This window comes from Malurus melanocephalus, unplaced genomic scaffold (genome assembly GCF_030028575.1).
Source record: "Malurus melanocephalus ecotype Western Australia unplaced genomic scaffold, MMel_1.1 scaffold_233, whole genome shotgun sequence".
Taxonomy (NCBI): Eukaryota; Metazoa; Chordata; class Aves; order Passeriformes; family Maluridae; genus Malurus; species Malurus melanocephalus.
Genome location: NW_026623465.1, coordinates 90,466 through 109,156, shown reverse-complemented (window position 1 = coordinate 109,156; position 18,691 = coordinate 90,466). Strand labels below are relative to the sequence as shown.

The 18,691-nt window shown below is 54.3% G+C and overlaps 1 protein-coding gene across 1 annotated transcript in view; it reads right to left on the bottom strand.

Moving 5' to 3' along the window:
* TEX264 (testis expressed 264, ER-phagy receptor) overlaps positions 1-17,461 on the bottom strand; it is a 38,714-nt gene extending 21,253 nt beyond the window's left edge. The window contains exons 1-4 of the mRNA XM_057374829.1: positions 17,397-17,461; positions 16,376-16,443; positions 14,942-15,233; positions 9,415-9,636 (exon numbers count right to left, since the gene is read on the bottom strand). Of these exons, the coding sequence (XP_057230812.1) occupies positions 9,415-9,636; positions 14,942-15,199 (480 nt within the window). The 5' untranslated portion in view covers positions 15,200-15,233; positions 16,376-16,443; positions 17,397-17,461. The remainder of the gene's footprint in view (positions 1-9,414; positions 9,637-14,941; positions 15,234-16,375; positions 16,444-17,396) is intronic.
* Between the last annotated feature and the right edge of the window lie 1,230 nt (positions 17,462-18,691).

Sequence of the window (18,691 nt, the reverse complement as noted above, 5' to 3'; positions counted from 1 at the left end):
GCAGGATGGGATGTACTGGCTGTATATAGGTCTGCACTGAACCACTGCACCTCTCCACACCCTGCACCCGCTCCCCAAAGGCTGWGAGTCCCTACGGGTCTGGGTGGAGTGACAGCCACCAGGCAACAGCACAAAGAGAGGAAAAGGACACACTGAGCCCATGAAAGGTTCCCCAAGCTATGAGCATTTCCACAGACCACTACACCTGCCACAGTCATGAGGAGTGGCCGCTCTGGACACCTCCAGCCTGCTGCCTCTGCCCAGGGCCACMAGCACACAGTGGCATCAACTCAAATAGCATCCACAGGACAGCAGCTGCTGTAGGCAGGCAGAGATGACAGGAGTTTGTGTGTTATGTGTATATATATCCCCATCAAACAAAGAGACCCCAAGGGACTCTCAGTGTGACCCTTTGCTTCAGAGCAAACAGCTGGGCTCGGCCACCTCACTGGTGCCCCAGCCACCAGTACARCCCCAAAGCTGTGCCTTGCCTGCGGCACACACGCTCCAGGCAGGAGGAGGAGCAGGAACTGATTCTGTTCTTTCATCCCTGTGATCCGATCACCACCCAGCCTCACGACTCATCCATCCATATTCTGACTTGGTGCAAAAGAGATATGTTTTCGCTTTCCTGCCCTCTCCAAAGSGGGGCCTTTCCTATCATATTCTACCTAACTAGAATCGAAAAAGTGCAGGTTAGTCATTGCACAATGGTCCCTTTTCTGGAGGTACAAATGCCACTGCTTTCAAATGTATTATCTGCCTGCTCCACAGGTTTCAAAGAGGGAGCTTCACAGCCAGGGAAACTGGGCCAACAGCATTTGTTGGAAAAGAGCAATATTTCTATGRAGCTGTTTCACATTTGATCGGGTTCATTTTGCTGTTTCTTAAGCCTGGCACAGCTGGCTCAGAGGGCCATGGGGAAGGACCTGTCCAGACAAAATTCATTAGGACCTAGCTAAAATAATTGCAGAGAGGCAGATCAATCTCATCCTTGAATTAATTGACTAGCTGTCAAAAGGGAAGACCCCAAGGTTTGGGACACTGTCGCTGCTGGAAAGAGCTGGACACATCTCCAAATGCCTGACAAAGAAAACCTTTTCAATTGACTGCATCCTCTGGGATTCTCTATAAATACATCTGGGGAGAGCATACRTACAGATCAAGTCGATAAAGAGATCTGACAGAAAAGCACTGTAGTATTTTACTCTCCCTCCTTGCCCAAGGCAAACCATCTCAGTTCTTTCTCTTCCCTGGACAGCCGTATGAAATATCCCCAGCTTCTCCTGTGATCATTAATCCTCAYTGCAAAGGAGAGGGGGAAGCAAATCTTTTGTCTGAGCAGGTTCACCTCTSTGATAATTTTGCAAGGTTGGGCAAGTCATTACAAGGCTACTCTCCCAGCTTCCCAAAGCAGCAGCTGGGAGGGTGAGGTGGCTTCCTACACCCTCCTGGGACGAAAATGCCCCCACGCAGGACTACTGACTGACAGCCAACACCAGTCCAGACTTTTGGCTGTCAGGCCATCAGAGATGCCCRCATGGTTTGGCATGCATGGGAGGGYRGKCACTTGAAATTCACTCTTCTTCCAGGAGCTGCCTTTGGAAATGMTCCCARAAAAGGAACTGGAATGCCAATAGGGTCAAAAGGCTGAATGTCACAGGAAAGCACCCGTTGTGGCAGAGACCTGGGGCTGAATTACTGGCTGGAACAGCCTCCTCAGGGATGTGGTGGAGGCTCCATCACCAGAGATGCAATTGGGTGCTAGACAATCACACGCTCTTTCCCATGAAAAGTTGTACCAGAGTCTCTTTCCAGGTCCCTTTCAACCTGGTCTGTTCCCATTTAGTGATCAGTTAGAACTGGAAGGCCACAGTGGCAGGAGACTGAATCCCACACCAGCTGCTTCCCTGGAACCAGGACTCGCCTGCCTGCTGCCAGGATAGATTCTTACAGAGAGTTGACAAAAAGTTGAGGAAAACCTGCATGATTTCACACATGCCACAARCTGCAGAGGCAGGGAAGAAGCCTTTGTAACTACCAAAGCTCAAAGTTGGTCAGCAAACCTTTCCTGATCAAAGCAGCCATGCTGTCAGAGCTGCAGTTTTATACCTGCCCCCGTGCAAGAGCCGAATAGCAGAGACAAAATAGAAGCTGCACAGTTTGCTTGCAAGAGGAAAGGTGTGTGCAGGCACAAGGCAGCAGAGCAGCAGGGATGGCACCAGCACAGGCTGGGAAACCAGCACACACTGACGTGCCTGGCACAGGTTGGTCTTGTCAGCACTACACATGAAGCACGGCCAGTGGTAATTCATTGCCTGCCTGCAAGGACCAGGGAGAAGTGGACAGCAGATCAGTAGTGGCCTGGGGCTGCCAAACTCCTCTGGGAGAACAGGGAAGTGGGGATGCCTGCTGTGAGAGGCAGGAGATGTGACACAGAGCCCCGGATCCCCATATGTTCCATCAGCCGCACAGGAGGAGGGTGTTCCCTGCAGACACAGTTAAACGGACCTGCTCTGCTGCACCAGCCCACCCCACCCCAAAGGTGCCCATGGCATTAAACGACATTGCCCACCAAAACTCCCTTCCACCTGGCTCAGCTCCCAGCCCAACCTCGTGGGCATCCTGCCCTCCCCTGCCCATTCTATGCTGAAGGCGAGGTCACCCACAATCGCAGGACTGAAACATCYTTGGATGGTTTTGTCGCTAAAAATATTTAATAACTAAAAGTCGCTGCAAACGCGCGAACTGATGTGATGTGACATCCAGCTGGGGGGTGCCAACCAGCAGCAAAACACAGCCTCGCTGCAGAGAGCCCACTGAAAACCAGCTGTCAGTGCAGGTCAGCGAGAGATGAACGTGCCCCCAAAGGCACAGGCACCTCGGGGTCCCTCTCTGCTTCCTGCCGCTGCATGTCACCTTTCGGACAGGATGGAGCTGGAGCAGCACAGTGCCCACCCCTCGCCTGCTCCTCCTGGCCAGCACAGGATCCACTGACTCCTGGCAGAGAGCACACACCAGCCAAAGGTGTTCTCCAGCACCGCTGACCAAGCCACTCTGGTGCTTGTCCTCAGCATCAAACAGGCCAGTGGGCAATCAGGAATGGTCTGCGCACAGCACCCAAGCCACACATGACAGGACCTGCAGCCTGTCATGGGACCATATATGGGCTCCCAAAACATTTTCCCTCGAGTCTGCATCCTTACTCCAAATGCCTGCCAGCCCAGGGCCCAGCAGCCTGTCACACTGTCACTTCTGGACTCATCCATCCATCTCATCCATCAAAACAAGATGAACACATGCAAACCCTCTATGACTCTCTAGGACTTTTTTCCCTGTTATTACCAGAGGTGTGAGGATCGCTTACCAGCAGTGCCAGGTAACCTAMTGTCTTCYTGCAAACTCTASAGACCTATACCCAAGTGCATATGGGCTTAAATTGAAGGCCATCCTACCCAGCCAGGCAMCTGAGCCACCACCTCTCTCCCCAGCACCCTCTTTAAGCAAATTGATTCCCACAGTCACTTTAGGTCATTGGAAAAAGGCAAGAGAAGGAACAAGGGCTCCATTTCCCAGAAAATCACTGCCATATTCTGCAGTGTGACCCATTGATGTAAAGAGGGAGAACGTCAACTGKATGAGTCTTGCCAGACCCATATGATGGGACACTGAGGGCAGCACAGTCACAGGTTGGTGGTGATAAGTTCTGGATAAAGGTATCCTGTTCCTCTTCCTCCCTGGAGAGTCRGATATACGACTTTGAGTGGCCCTGGCTCAGCAAAGGTTCCACCTTGAGCAGTGGTCTTCTGCCTCTGGTCCCCAGAGCTTGCAGGASAGCAAAGGAGCTCATGAGGACAAATGAAGCTGTGGCTGAGGAACACAGGGCTGGGCATCTGTTAGYAATTCCTAGACCTCTGGAGGAAAATTCAGGCRGGAGTTGATTGGCTGAAGCTGCCACTCTGATCAGCTCTCACGCACGTGCAGACTGAAGCCTGAACTGCTCACACACGACAAGCTGGCATTTAAAAACGCTTCATGCACAGAGCCCGAAATAAATAAACTAAATCATTCAGGAGAAAGAATTTAAGTGGAAAAACATCCCAATAATTGAGCCTTTTTTGCAAATGTTTTACCAGYTCCCAACCCCCAACTTCAGCCTCCCAACAGAGCGAAGCTAAAAGAYGGCCTTTAAAAACCTCAAACTACCTGGGACGGGAACACAGCTCTACACACCTTCATTTAAAACAGCTGAAAAGGATTTTCAATGGACCTGAGCAAAGGCCAGGTGTGGGCAGGAGAGCCAGAGAGGAAAGATGAGGGGCAGCCTCACAAGGGCACTGAGGCTCAGCCACCATAAAGGACCCCTTAGGCTCCCAGTTCCCCCAGACAGAAAGGTGACCACCTTATAGAGCTCTTTGGGGCACTAGGTAGGGGAGGAGAGTCTAAAGGATGACACAGATCCCAGACAGGTCAGCCAGGAGAAACCTCAGCAGCACCAGTGAGAAGGAAGAAATGTTCACTGAGTATTTCTGCAGAATTTAGGACAAAGTCAGATGACACGGGCAGAGGATGCGGATGAAATGCTTGTTCTTCCATGACAAGATAAAACACATGGCTCGCAGGCCCAGATAACACACATTTTAACATGCTGAAGTCCCCGCTGACAAGCTGTCCACATGTCAAAAGGTGATCTCTGGCCAACTGGAGATGCTAAAAAGTCCCAGGAGAGACAKCAGCCTGTACCTGCCAACATTCACTGGGTAAATAGCTGACTTGAGCAAGCACAGACTGGTCAGGCAGTGACTGAGCCAAGGCAAAATACATGGAGGGCTGCARCTGGACCAGATCACCAGGAATCAAAGGAGATCGGCATAATTAATGTCAACCAACACTCGTTTACAGCTGTCAGATCCTGTTGGCAAACATGATTTATTTTTGTGGGGAGGGCGGGCTTGACTGATAAACAAACCAGCACTCRTGCCATTCAATCAAGCTCAGAGAAAACATAGGACTTGGCATCGTTTCCCATCTTTGATTGAGAAACTACAACTCCATCAAAGGGCACACGTGTTTGAAGTTGCCATTATGTGGCTCAGAACAAATCCAGGACTGGGGGGGGGAAAAGATCTCCACCAGAGATTCACSTCCCACACCAACATGACCATTACTGAAACAGAGCACCTGTTTGAGCTGCTGACAAGTCACAGAACTTTCTAAGYTGAAAACAGGTCCAAAAAAGAAACCAAAAATTAAGGTCAGAAAACACTGAAAACATTTGAAAACACGGCAACTTTACAAGCTTTGTATATTTAGCTTAGCAAAGAGARAGGCAAGAGGTGACTGCATCCTAAACTGTCATAGCTGACAAGAAAAGCAAAGTTTGCTCCAAGCTAATGGGCGAAGGAMTAACACTGTCTGTTTCCCTGTCTGTAAACTGGAACAAGCCATGTCTTCCTAGCACCTTGTGGGGCTCCTTTTATGGGGAGCWGAGGTGTGGAGGAACATGACAGCCTCTGTCAGGCAGAAGCCAACCTGATAGTCTCCCACATCTTTCCTGGCATCACAGAGTCCATGTCAGCCACTGCTRCCCGAGATCTGCACTGTAAAGGAGTGATTCACAAGCCCATGGAAGCTGGAAACTTGTGATTACAGAGCCCAGGGGAAAGAAAAAAGCTGGGAGTTTTGCTGAAGTTGGAGGAAACCTTCAGAAGACCATCTAAAGAGATAAAACCCCATTTTCCAGTTCAGGCAGAGTCAGAGTTTGAGGTCATTCAGCTGGTGCTCTGGAGGGCGCAAGGCAGTCAGGATGATACTGGCATCGCTCCACTTCCACATCGTCCTTGGCTGAAGAGAGCACAAAACTGACCCAAAAACCCCACAGAAAGAGGCCATGTGGGCACTTCTAGGTGGGAGACACCTGCCAGCTCTACCTTGGATGCAGTTAGCCACCTCTCCAGCTGCCAGAGGAGACCAGCAGCCAGGAGGTCCAAGCCCACCCACCTGGCAGTGCCCACTAGATGCCAGAGGATGCAGAGAGATGCAGGGACACACAGTCCCGCAGAGAGCTCATTATGCCTAAACCAGAAGAAACACCCCTTGAAATGGCAGGAGGTTACARGGATAAACCCATTCCCAGAGCTGTCAGAAAGGGTCCCCACTGGAGAAGAGCTTTCTCCTTTGGTCCCAGGATTTGGGAGCGCCAGATCTGACAGGCAGCTGTGTAAAGGGGCAGCAGTGCACCCTCAGGAAAGTAGGGCATACCTGCCTGGAGACAGGGAAAACCACATCAGAGGTTATTAGGGAAGAAATGCTTTCAAGGGACACTAAATAACTCCATAACTCCTATGCCTTAAATAACCCATATTCAGAGTAACGAGCCAGCAGGCTCTCCTGGGCCCCTCAGAAGCAGATTCTAGCCAGTAAGTCACTGCCAGCCCACCATCTCAGGGGAAGGATGTCCTCTTATCTGCCAAGGATGGCTGCAGCCATTTCCCCACAGCTCCCAAAAGCCATGCCTGCATCCAAAGTTTCACAGAAATGCCAGCTCCTGAGATCACATGTGCCAGAGGAGCAAAGATGTATGCTGCAAGGGCAGCCTGGACACAAGATCTCCTATTCCATCCCAGCCTATCATCTCCCTTTCATCCATAATAAAAGGAGAGTGTCACCCTGTTTCGTTTTTTAAATTATTGTTATAGATTTGCTTTTAACTTTTCCTGTCCCTCCAAAGCAGCAGCACACTGCAAAACGTGAAGTCCAGGCTGCTAAAAGCCAGCACCACTGCACCCTCACTGCTCGGGAAACATGAGCCACAAGCATTCTTGGTAACTTCTGCACAGCACCAGCAAGCCCGGAGGGAACCAAACATCTCATCCATGTCCACCAACCTTCAGGACTCCATGGCCCCAAGTCAACCTCCAGGGATGCCACAGGAAGGCTGCTGGAGTGCCAGCTGTGGTAAGGCTTCTTTCAACTCTGCCCCAGACTTCCCCACCRCCTTTTGCTGTCCTGTTCCCTCAGCTGGACCCCAAACCCTCAGCTCCTTTGCCCTACATGCCTCCCTCCAGTCCCCTTCTCCTCCCATTCCTCTTCTGTATTTTTCAGCATCTCCCAAGCTTTCTCCCTCCCCATCTCACAWGCCTCTTCCTGCTTCCTTCAGCTCCCTCTCCATCCCCTGCTTTCCCACACCTTCTAGGATAGGCAGCCATGTCATGCTCCCTCCACTTCAGCCAACACCCTCCATGGACTCCAGYGCCTCACCCCTGCCACTAAGTCCCCTTTCATGCCTCATGGCTTTTGCCATCCCACCTGCTTCTTCTCCATGGCTGCTGGAATGGAAGGGCTGTGGGGGACCTGCTCTTGGCAAGCCTGACCCGCAGCTCTCATTAACAGCAACYTTCCCAAAGCAGGCACACAGGAAATAAATAAATAAAACAAATCTGTCTCGCTGCTCTCTCGGGTTGCTTAAGGGAGCTGGGCTCCGGGGGTGGGATGAAGGATGCTATTTGGAGAAGCTGTCTCCATGGCAACCCCCATTCCCACCACTGAACGGGCACAGGTCACYTGTTTCCATGAAAGTTTCCCCCTTCCCTCCCCATTTCTCCACTCTGGAAAGTGCTAGTAGAGCCCCATGGGTGCAGACAGTCCAGCTTGAGGGAGATGCGGCAACAGTGCAGGAGAAGCGACAGGGATGCTGCTGGCATGGCTGCAAACGGCCTCCAAAGTTCCCCATGCCACACTGGAGAAAGGCAGGGCACCCCCACGGTGCAGTGTGTGGGAAGCAACAGCACCACTCCCSTCTGCCCTACCCGGCATGGCAAATCCACCGTCTCCCTGCCTGTGTCCCCACGGTCAGTGTGGRTGGGCAGGGGGCCATGCTCTGCTGCAGGACATTTGGACAGACACAGGCACTCTGACCCATGTGCTGGTGGGACTGGAGAGATCAAAATGTGTCTCCTCCCTCTGCACGTGGCTGTGGGTGCTGTGTTTCCGTATGATTTCAGTTATTTTAATTTGAAATCGGCCRCTCCCATCAAATGCTGCCAGGTGCTCCCAGAACAACGCATGATTCCCTTTTTATCTCCAACAACTCCATCTCTCATGCGACAGATGCGCTGCCGGGACCTTTCCCCAACTCAGGCAGCGTCAGCCCGGTGTCTCCGAGCACTCCCGCAGCCAACCTGATGCTCCCGCCCGCGCCAGCCCCCTCCRTGCACGCCCGCGCGTCCGCCGCAGGGCTGGCAGCAGTGCCCAATGCCCCCGCAACAAAACAGCCGGCACAGCTCCACGAGGAGACACACAGGGTGGAGAGAGAGGATGGGAACTGCTTCTGCTCTCCAGAACTGGGGGAAGGAGTGGTGCTGGTGTCACCTGCTGCCAGTGCTAATGCATCTTCCGCCAGTAGCAGTGGGCAGCTCTCTGTGGCCGGGGTGGACAAGAGGGTCGGCAAAGAGCCCCCCAGCTGAAGTTCCAGGGCTGGCACCCAGGCAGCCATCCTGCAGCACAGCGCAGGCTGGAGGGATTCACACGGTTCCCCCACAAGGCTGGGAGTTTCGCCAGGAAAAGCAAGTTTATAAATAGTGTGTTTCAACACGAACAAAYGAAAGCGTCAGAACTCGACAGTCAGATAAGCCAAGGGCTGAGCGCCGGCCCCTCCACAGCATCCTCCCCCACCAGGAAGGACAGTGCCTTCCCTCCATCACCCAGCTGGCCAGGACCTTCCTCGCKCTCTGGAAAGCCTGCATCTGGAGGTGTCTGTGTCAGATGTCCTGCTTGGGAACACCCTTGCCACAGCTGCTCTGGCAGCCGGAGCAAGGCAGCAGAGCTGACTTCAAAAAGACACAAGCAGCAGGGATGGCCACTCAGGAGCATGGCCAAATATAGCCCACAGCAGCCTGCTGCCCAGCCAGGACCAAGGGCCATAAATTTCAATGTTGCTTGAAAGAAAGTTTTCATAAGCCCACAGGCCAGAAAGTTTCTAACTTCTCTCCCCATCCCTGAAGAAGACAGCTGCCACACTGGTGAGGCTGGCACTCAAAACAGAAGTTTCATGGCATAAAGCATTACACCGAAGGGCACATACCTGCCAGATCCTAACAACAAGAAAGAGACTCAAGGGGAAAATCAGCTTTTATCTCTGTCTTAAGCAGAAAAGCAGCAAGTTATTAGATGAGAACTTGCTTCTCATAAACACAAAACAGCAGAAAAGACACCCCTGTGCCTACTGAGCGAATGGAAGGACATCCCTGCTGGGGAACTACCTGCCAGATTTTAAAAGGATGAGATCTTGATGGCAGTGCCCAAGAGAAGACATCAAGAGATGACATGTCAGAGCAGCCCCATCAGCTGTCAGGAAGAGAAGCCTCTGACAGCTCACTGAACACATGCAATGCACCTCACGCCACACTCGCTTACCTTGATGTAAGTGTCGAGGGCTGGGTGGACACGGTTGACTGCCAGATGGATGGACAACGGCGTGGTGAACGGGAAGGTCGCCATGACCACGTGGCTGGGAGCAGGGAAGCTGAAGATCTTAAAGCCATATTTCTGGAACCGTTTGATCTGCTCCTCCGATGGTTTTGCGTCTCCCTCRCTCAGGATGCGGCCTATGGCGAAGCGGCACTTCTCTGGAGACACCTGAGTGGAGGGGACAGACWGGGTCAGAAAAAGAGAGGCTTGAAACTGGCCAAAACCTCAACCTGCTGAGCATGGAGGACAGGAGACAACCACAAACCAGTAAAAGAAATGGCCCAGTAAAAKCAGGAGCCCAGTCCTAACCCAGGCTGATCCAGGCCTAAATCACCTACACTTCTCTCAGCCAAAATGCACAGCCCAGTGGGGAAGGTGCTGCTCCTSTCCTTGGAGGGTGGGGGGACTCACAGCAGAGAAGAACTGAACCCCATCGAGCTGCTCTCCCAAATCTGTCACAGGTGAGACACTGCACAGTGTCTCTTCTGATCCCACATCAGAGACCCAACTGTAGAGAGGTGCTCAGGACACCATTCCCTTCTGCAGGACACCCCTGCATCTGAGAGATGTGACTACAGCTTACCCAGTTTGCTGCACCCCCAAGGAGGTCCCCTGGGCAGCCATCTGGACATGCCACCAACCAGCAGAGGCCACCAGCACTAACTGGAAAGAAATACAAAGGCTGCAGGTCCTTCCAAGGTAGGCACACTCAGTATGGCAGTTTTAGGTGGGGGGAAATTGAGGCAGGTAAGACTTGCATGCAGTTACCAAGCTATTTGTAACAACATGAAGAGAAACATATTCACTTCTATCCTGGACCCCAACAACATGCAAAACCTAAAACAAGCTCTCTTTACAGATTTGGCCTCCCATTAAGACAGAGGGTGCAGGGCTCCCAGCCCAGCAAGAGGGGTGCTCAAGGCTCTGCTACCCACAGTTAGGGACTCCAAGCATCCAACCATSTCCACACCAAAGCTGAACCAGGCCACAGCTTTCATTTCTGTTTTTTAACAGAATCCCACCACTTGAGTTCAAGCTTACACAAGATCCTGCGCAGAAGCGTGGGAGGGGGCAGGAGAACCCAGCCACTTTCCCTGCTACAACCTAAGGGCACAAAGGTGTCACAAAGCTCTCCCAGCAATGATGTGAAGCAGAGAGAGGATGCACCAACACCACCATGATAGCACTTCCCATCTCCACGCAACCCCACAACGGGATCTGTGCTCCCCAATCTCATCCCTAACTTTGCTGCACTAAAGCTYAGCAAAGCTTCCTCCTGCAGTGTATTTACTCTCTCCACACTCCTTGCCCTGCTTTGCCCTTAAACACCTTCTCATGTCACACGGCAGGACCATCCCGGAGGGGAAACACGAGCAGATGGAAATGGGAGGAAGAAAGCAGCCTGTGGATTAGGCTGGGGACACATCTCATGGCTCGCTCTTGCCCTCCTGTGCTGCAAGAGGGAGCTGCAGATAGGGCTGTGCCCAGCATCCATCACTGCTCCGGGCAGGAAAGGAGRAGCAGATCCACCCCAAAGACAGCAAGAGGCAGCCGTAAAAGGCATCCAAGGGAAAAGAGCCAGATGAAACAAGGAGATATGGAAATCTAAATTAAATTCCTTTAAACATTCAATCTCCATTTATGGCCTGAGCAAAGATAGTTCAACCCCAGCCCGGAGCAACTGTCAGAAGGACCGGAGCTGCTGGAGTGGGCAGCAATGYTAGCCAAGGCACGTTTGCTTCCTCCCTTCTCCTTCTACCTTTTCTTTTCACAGCATGTAGCCCCACAGGCACTTTCTCAAGGGCAGCAGCAAGGCAGATTTGTCTTCTCCCCAGCCTGGCAAAGTCCATCCCAAAGGAAGGAAGGAAGCAAGAAAATACTGCACTTAAAACCAGCCTWCCCCTAACGGATTTGTTTTTTTCCAGCTGGCAGGTGCTAATCAAAGCCTCTGTTCCCCCAAGTATCCCGACAGAGAAGTTGTGGAAATTATTAGTCAACCCATCCAGCAGCTTTGCTGATTGGAACAAAACCCACTTCTGCATTCACAGAGTGTTTTGGCCTCATCCACCCAACACTTAGGCATGGGCTGGTCGTTGAACACGTGGACTGCAGGCAAAATGCCCTGGCACGTGCCCACAGCTATACGTGAGCAGGAGCTTGGCTGGAGCTGAGCACAAACCCGCCTGCCACATCCAGTCCTTGCTGAGGAGCTATTTTTGTTACTGCCAGAGGTGGGAAAAGGAGGAAGAAGTCCTCTGGGCTGCTAAATATTAAATAAAAAAGGAAAAAGATAAAAAAAAGGTCAAAATTAATATTAATCTTGTCCATTAAAACACATAAAACATTGCTGGCAGGGGTTTGGCAGCACTCGGGGAGCATCTTTGTGTGAATGYTGGAGAGCCAAGAGTCAGCAGGGAGCTCCAGGGATGCTGGTGGCAGTGGCTGCCCTGAAGCCTGGCATGWCCCTGAGGTAGCCCACGTGTTCCAGACCATGGGGCTTCCCTCAGCCCCACTCCCAGCCCAGAGCCAGCACATGACTGGTGCTCTCCAGCTAACCATTCCTATCCTCTCTCCTAGCCAGAGCTTCCTTTGACTGTGAGTCCACCAGCACAGTAACTGCCACCTGGGAAAGGTCACCAGCCCCTTCCTGCCCCAGCACTGGGGGCACCAAACCCCCAGGAGCTGTGACTGGGGGTGGCTGTCCGGCCAGAGCCTGCTGGCGCTCTGCCAGTGACACCCTGGGACAAAGCCAGCRCGTTCTGCTGATGACAAAAGGTCTATTTTTGGAGACAAGTCAACATCCGTGGCAAGTGGCCAGCTCTGGGCGGGCCAGCTCTGCCAGAGGGTGCTTCACTGAGGTCAGGAGAGCACTGTGAATGAGGAGGAAGAGGAGGAGGTCATCTCTTCCTCTCAGGGGAAAGGCTGCCTGGGTGACTGACCCCACCCTGYAGAACCTCCAGGAATGAGGAGCCAGCAGTGCACACCATCTCCCATGCCATCATGACTCGGTGGATATGAGCACACAGGGAGCCCCATGGAACACTGGGGTGCTCTACACCTGAGCCAGCACGTCAGGTATGAGCGCTGCAGKCTCCAGCCAAGAAACCAAGCCACAGCTGGCCCCTTCTTCACCTGCCCAGAGGCAAGAAAACCATCTGCTCAGACACATTCTCACTCCTATTASCCTGCATGGCCTGACCTGCCCGTTGGTGAGATGTGGATCTCTGTGGGAATGGCTTCACGAGCCACAGATCAGCCTGTGGAAGGTCCCATCAGCACCCTGGCTGCTCCAGCAGATCAGGTCTGACACAATGCTCATGGATGGCAGGYTGGGGAGGCTCCATCACCATGCAGAGCTACAGGCACTGCAGCTGCATACTGCATGACCCCGCTGTGTCACAGCCACCAGTGGCTACAGAGACACGAGGCTCAGGCCAATGTCACCTGCCCAATGTCATGAGAAAAGTAACCCTTCCAGAAAAGGGCAAGGTCCATGGGGCTGCCTGCCAAGCCTTGGAGGCCACGTTAGGCTCTTGCCACAAGGAAGACAGTCAGCTTCCAAAACCCTGGATGGCCACCAGAGACAAGGCCTGCAGCCACACTGCCTGCTCAGCCACAGGGTGAAGGCAGAAATGGCACAAGGTGCAAGAAGAGGAGAAAAAAACACAAGACCTGAAAAGGGAGGCAGTTTGGTCCTGCATTGACAGCCCAGATGTTCAGGGTCAGGTAGGAGTCACGCCTTCCTAGCCTCACCTGGTGCTACCAGGGAAAGCACTCCATGCGCCAGCCAGTGCAGAGTTACCACAAATATCCTTATCAGTATCTGTGGGCCTYAGCTGCACTGGCTTTTACCAGCCCAGGCTTTGGCAAACCAAGGGCCAAGGCACAACACCCCTGACACAATGTCAGSTGAAAGGCCGCAGGGTGACCACAGGCATGGGCACATCACATCCCTGGAGCAGGACAGCACTGGGAATGGACACTGAGCCCTCCCCGCAGCACTGACTGCCCTGCACTGTGTTGGGAGACAACAGCAGCAGCATCAGGATTCTCAGCTCCAGGTGAAGACCTCAACACAAGGACACAAATGGCATCCGAGTGGCAGTGAAATGGCCACTCTGATCACATGGACCCTGCACCCCCAGGTGCTCCCCACAGCTCCTGCTCCAAACACAACACTTCCTCCAGACAAAAGTATCTAAGCATGCCTGCCCAGCTCATCCTAAGGAGATACGTCATCTTTGCCATTATCCTTCCCAGGCCAAGAAGAGGTACTATAGCATCTTCTCTGCCTCCCATGATCCAGGTAGGTAAAGACAAGTCAGGGCATCACAGGACACAAGGACACAAGGTAGGGAAGCACACCAGGCTCCACCTTGCACAGCCAAGCTCAGTGCTTTCTCACCKCCACTATCTTCATGTCACAGCTCACTCAGCACTATGTTTTCATGGACAAGTTCTTYCCTCAAAGCAGGTCCAATCCTTGGGAGTACCATCTTGCAAGCAATAAAACAAGGTTTCTAAAACAGGACCAGCCACCCCCAGAGCAGAAGCRCTGGGTGAGAGCCATCAGCCCAAGCACTGTGCCCCACAACAGYGCCCAACACACGTGCCCAAGCACACATGCACAGCTGCTGGCCACTCAATTGTCCCTCCTCCCCACAGATTCCTGGACGGTCACACTAGCTACTGCAGAATTACTGGGGAGCCAGCCTGTCTGCTCCAGACAAATGCCCACATGCCATTATTTGGAAACCCAGAGTCACTCAGCATCAGCAGCCAGGTTCCAACCCCCCAGCAAGTTCTGATGCACTTTTGTTTGTTCCTTGCCTTTAACTGTTCCCATGGAGTACTGGGCTCTGGCTGGCAGCCATCAGRCAGCGTGCTTTCTGCTCACCTCTCAGCCTGAGGAGCATCATGGAGCAACTGTTTCATCAGACAGGAGCCCTCAGCACGCAGCACCTGAGGTTTCAGTTAGAACTCTCAGGGGATGGAAGAACTACAGGGAAGCTCAGAAAYACATGAGAGCACTAGAAACAAGAGAAGGAGTATGGATGAGAACAGACCGAGCTGAAGAGACCATCTGCTTTCAACCACAGAGCTGCAAGTCCAGAAGGAGCCTTGGCTGCACTTCCAGGGAACATGCCAAGGAATGCCTCACCTTGGGGTCATGAACACTGGCTTCTGTTCCATACCCAGATCTGTTACCCTGCTGATACCCTGTTCAGCAGATGCTATCAGAAGACAGCAAGCTCTGCTCGCCCAATGCCTTTCAGTCAGGATTATGCAAAACCCCATCAGCTTTCAGGTGCCTTTTCCCACAGAGGGTCCTCTGTAAATCTGGGAGGCCTTGCAAACCCCAGTGCTCACTTCCAGAGGATGAGCTGCACGTGCMTGAAACACAAGTAGGGAGCATCCCGAGCTGGGAAGCCAGGTACTGACCCCAAGAGCCTGCTGGCCTGGCACACCTTACCGTGTGAGGGTTGTCATAGTAGACACCGATGGAGCAGAGCTTGGAGGAGATGCTGCAGCCATCTGTGAAGAGCTGCCCGGATTCTCCATACGGGCCCACCCTGAACTTGTAGGCCAGTGTCATGTTGCCGACAGGGGGGGAACCAGCACTCACAACCACCTCGGTGAAGAGCCCCGAGTAGACGACAAAACCAAAGACGGTGAGCAGCAGCAGCACRACCAGCGCCGCGATCAGCCCCAGCAGCACCCAGTCGGTCATGATGGACWCCTGGTGCGCCACGGCTCCTGAGGCACTGGCAGCAAGAGCAGAGGAGAAAAAGAGGACAGTTAGGCCACCCATCAGGCAAAGARCTGCTTTCTAAAGTGATTTATTTGCAGCAAAATGCACTCTCTTCCAATTCTTATGTGTGAAGCTTAAGAGAGTGGAAAGCCCCAGAAGCCTCCTGTAGATTAGTCCCACATTGCATCAGCCTGTTCCAATTGGTCACCAGGTACAAGTTATATTGCTTCAGAGCCACTTGGGAATGAGGTGGTTTTGAAGGGAGGACAAGGAGGCATCATCTCCATCTCCTCCAAACTGCTGAAATCCAGTTTTGCATCCAGACGAGACCAAAAAACACCCTGGGAGCCTGCATCACGCAACAGATAACAGACACAGCCCTGGACTAAGGATCWGGGAAACACAATAAAATAATTTCTCATTTATAGGTATCAGGCCCACTGTAACCAGGGCACCCCTTTGTCAATAAATCTAAAAACCCAGACCTTCCTGCAATGACCCAAATGAGGACCATTTCAGATACAGATCCAAGCATCCAGAGAGGCTCAGAGGAGGTAGAAGACCCAGCTAGAAAATGCATTCCCAACACACTCAGGTACAATGGATTACTGGTATTCCTCTTATATGGCTTTTTTTTTAAACTAGACGTTTTTATAACTTCAAGAAAGGCTTCCTGTTTTGTTTGGCATATTTTCTCTTGTGCCGACTGTGGGACACAGCAGCCCAGTGAATGCCTCTTGCTTGTTTTCACCCACCAAGTGCAACCACTCTGGGGAGTTGCAACTCAGATCATTTTCAGGAGGGTTGTTTATGTTTTATACTCCCTTGAAACACAGCTCTGGTCACAGGGAGTGGTTGCAATGCTCCCCTGGGATTTTCACAGAAGGTAGGTTTGGAAGTGAGTGCTGAAGTAAACAATCCACCTTTACCTCTGTGTGTTATAAACACACTTTGTCCACAAAGAATCGTTCACSGAGGCTGCTGCTTGTTCACTGAGCTTTACAAGAGAAAAGCCACATCCTGGTAGGAAGCGCAGGCGGCTCCACTCTGCTCAAGCCCAGCAAGCAGAGATATGGCAAAATCAAGCCCTGCTGAGCCCAAATSAGGGGCCACGCTCCTGAGCCGGGCACCATCTCACACCATGACCCCACTCACCTGAAAAACCAGCTCAGCCCAGAAATGCTTCAAGACATCTGATCCACAGGGGTGCGGGATATGTGGCGCTGCAGCAGGAAAAAATAAATATCATTGCTTCCTCTCAAACTCACGGGACCAAAAGCAAAACAGCTGCGGCAGAGCAGCCAAAAGTACCCCAGTCACCTCGGACCTACTCCCCAAAGGAGGGGTGTCCCGAGGAGAACCTCCTCCTGCAGGACCACACAGGCCAAGATTTCTTCCCAAAACTCTGCGGCCGAACGCACGGGCACCAAGAAAYATGGAAATGGGAAAGGAACGGTGAAAGAGGACGATGTCCTGCCTCTGCTGGTGTGTCCCAGCCCGGCCGTCCCCGGGGACACCTGAGCCGCACCCCGAGCTGCTCCCGGGTGCCCTGGCAGCAGAGAGCTCCCGCAGGGATACAGCCGTTCCCGCAGCGCCTCAGCTCCTCCCTGTAACCAACACAGACCTGGCACTTCCAATCACGGCTCCGGTGATTCCCCCGAGCCGCCAGCCCCACACCCAGCCCCAGGGCCCTGATGGCAGCCGCCCTAAAGGAGAGCAGGGTATTTTTGGCTGCTCTTCCCGGTTTCCGTGGCTCCTTCTCCGCCGGCACTGGCAGGCACTGCCGGTTCCCCCCAGCCCTCCCCACGGGCCGGGGATGTCACCTCCCCTTTCCGGCCGGGATGTCGACCCTCCCGGTGCCCGTGTCCGGCGGAGGGTGGGGGTCAGCCCCGAACGGCCCCGCAGCCCGGCCTGCCTGCCGAGAGCCGCAGCCCTGGGCTCCGCCTGCCCGCAGGCAGCGCCCTTCGCACCGGCACCGGTGCAGCCCCCGCCACGGGCGTGCCCACCGCCGGAGTGTTGAGGGACCCGGCCGGCGCCCTCCGGCTCCAAGCAGGCCGCGGCCTGGGGGGACCGGATCGGCGCGGCGCGGCGCTGCCTGCCGGGTCCCGCGGATCCCCGCAGAGCCGCCCCCGCCGCGGTGCCGGGCGGGGTTCCCGGGCACCCCCCGCGCTCTCACCGGGGCTCCCGGTGCGGCCGGCCCGGAGCGATCCCGGCGCCGCCCCGCCCCGCCCCACCGCCTGGGGGCGGGGCCTGGGGACGGGCGGGGCCCGGCACCGCCAAACCAACGCGGAGGGGGCGGGGCTTCCGGCGGGGGCGGGGCTTGGGCGGGGCACCCCAAGGGCTCGCGCACCGGGCGGGGAGCGCGCCCCCTGGCGGACGGGCGGCGGCAGGGCCCGGCCCTCGGGCGAGTACGGGTTGGAGCGGCCCCCCTGGCTCCACGGGGCTCCACACAGCTCCCGGCTGCTTCCCGACCCTTCCCAGCGCCTCCCCGGCTGCCCAGCCCTGCAGCCGACAGCCCGGGAGCCCCTCCCTGCGCCGAACAGGAGGGCTGTGCATGCAGGGCTCCCAGACCCCTCTGCAGCAGGGCGGGGGGCTCTCCTGTCCCCTCCGCCCGCTCGCCCTCCAAGGCAGTGCTGGTCCTGAAAGATGAACAACGCTGTGTCCTACACCCTGCTGGGGCTGTGGCATCCCGGCACGCATCCCTGCTGGATGGCCCGAGCCTCAGGCTCTGTAACAGCCGGAGCCTCGGTGAATGGGCCCCTTTCCCCGGGCGCTGGACSAGCATGTGCCGCCCTTCCCCAGCCGAGCGTCACGGCCCTGACCACACGGCYTGGCCTGGCCGGTCGGAGCAGTGGGCAGAGCTGCTCTGCAGCACCCAAGCCCTTCCCAGCAAACCCAGAGAGAGCTTTGAGCAGCTGCTCGCAGGTTCCATCACTGTTGGAACCTGACAGAAATATCTTGGCTTCCACCTGTTCGGGCTTTCCCACTGCCCAGCTGGAAGGAAAAGCAGCCAGACATCTCTGGCAGACAGCACTGCCCAACAAGGGGAGCATCAGGAGAGCTGAAAAGGATGTGTGGCCAGATGTACTTGACTCGTTTGGCCTTCCCTCAGCCCAGTGTGGGCATGGGACATTTCCCACCACCGGCAGGCGGCCAACTGCTTGTTTTTGTGTCACCTGGGCTTTGTCACCCAATGGAGAACTGCGTTAACTCATTGCTGAAGGCCCACAACRCTTCAGCCAGCACAGGGGCTGTCAGGAGCACCATCACCTCACGCAGCACTCACCACCTCAAGCTCTGATGCGCTCCAACAACTCCTGTCACAAGGCAGCTCCACAGCCCTGATAACCTTGGGRGTGTGCCTGGTTCTGCATGTCCTTCATGGAGAGTGGCAGCACCATGGAACACCAATGCTCAGCCCACAGCCTTTGCTGCTTCTCAGACAAGTCCTCTGGTCCCCATTTCTTTTCA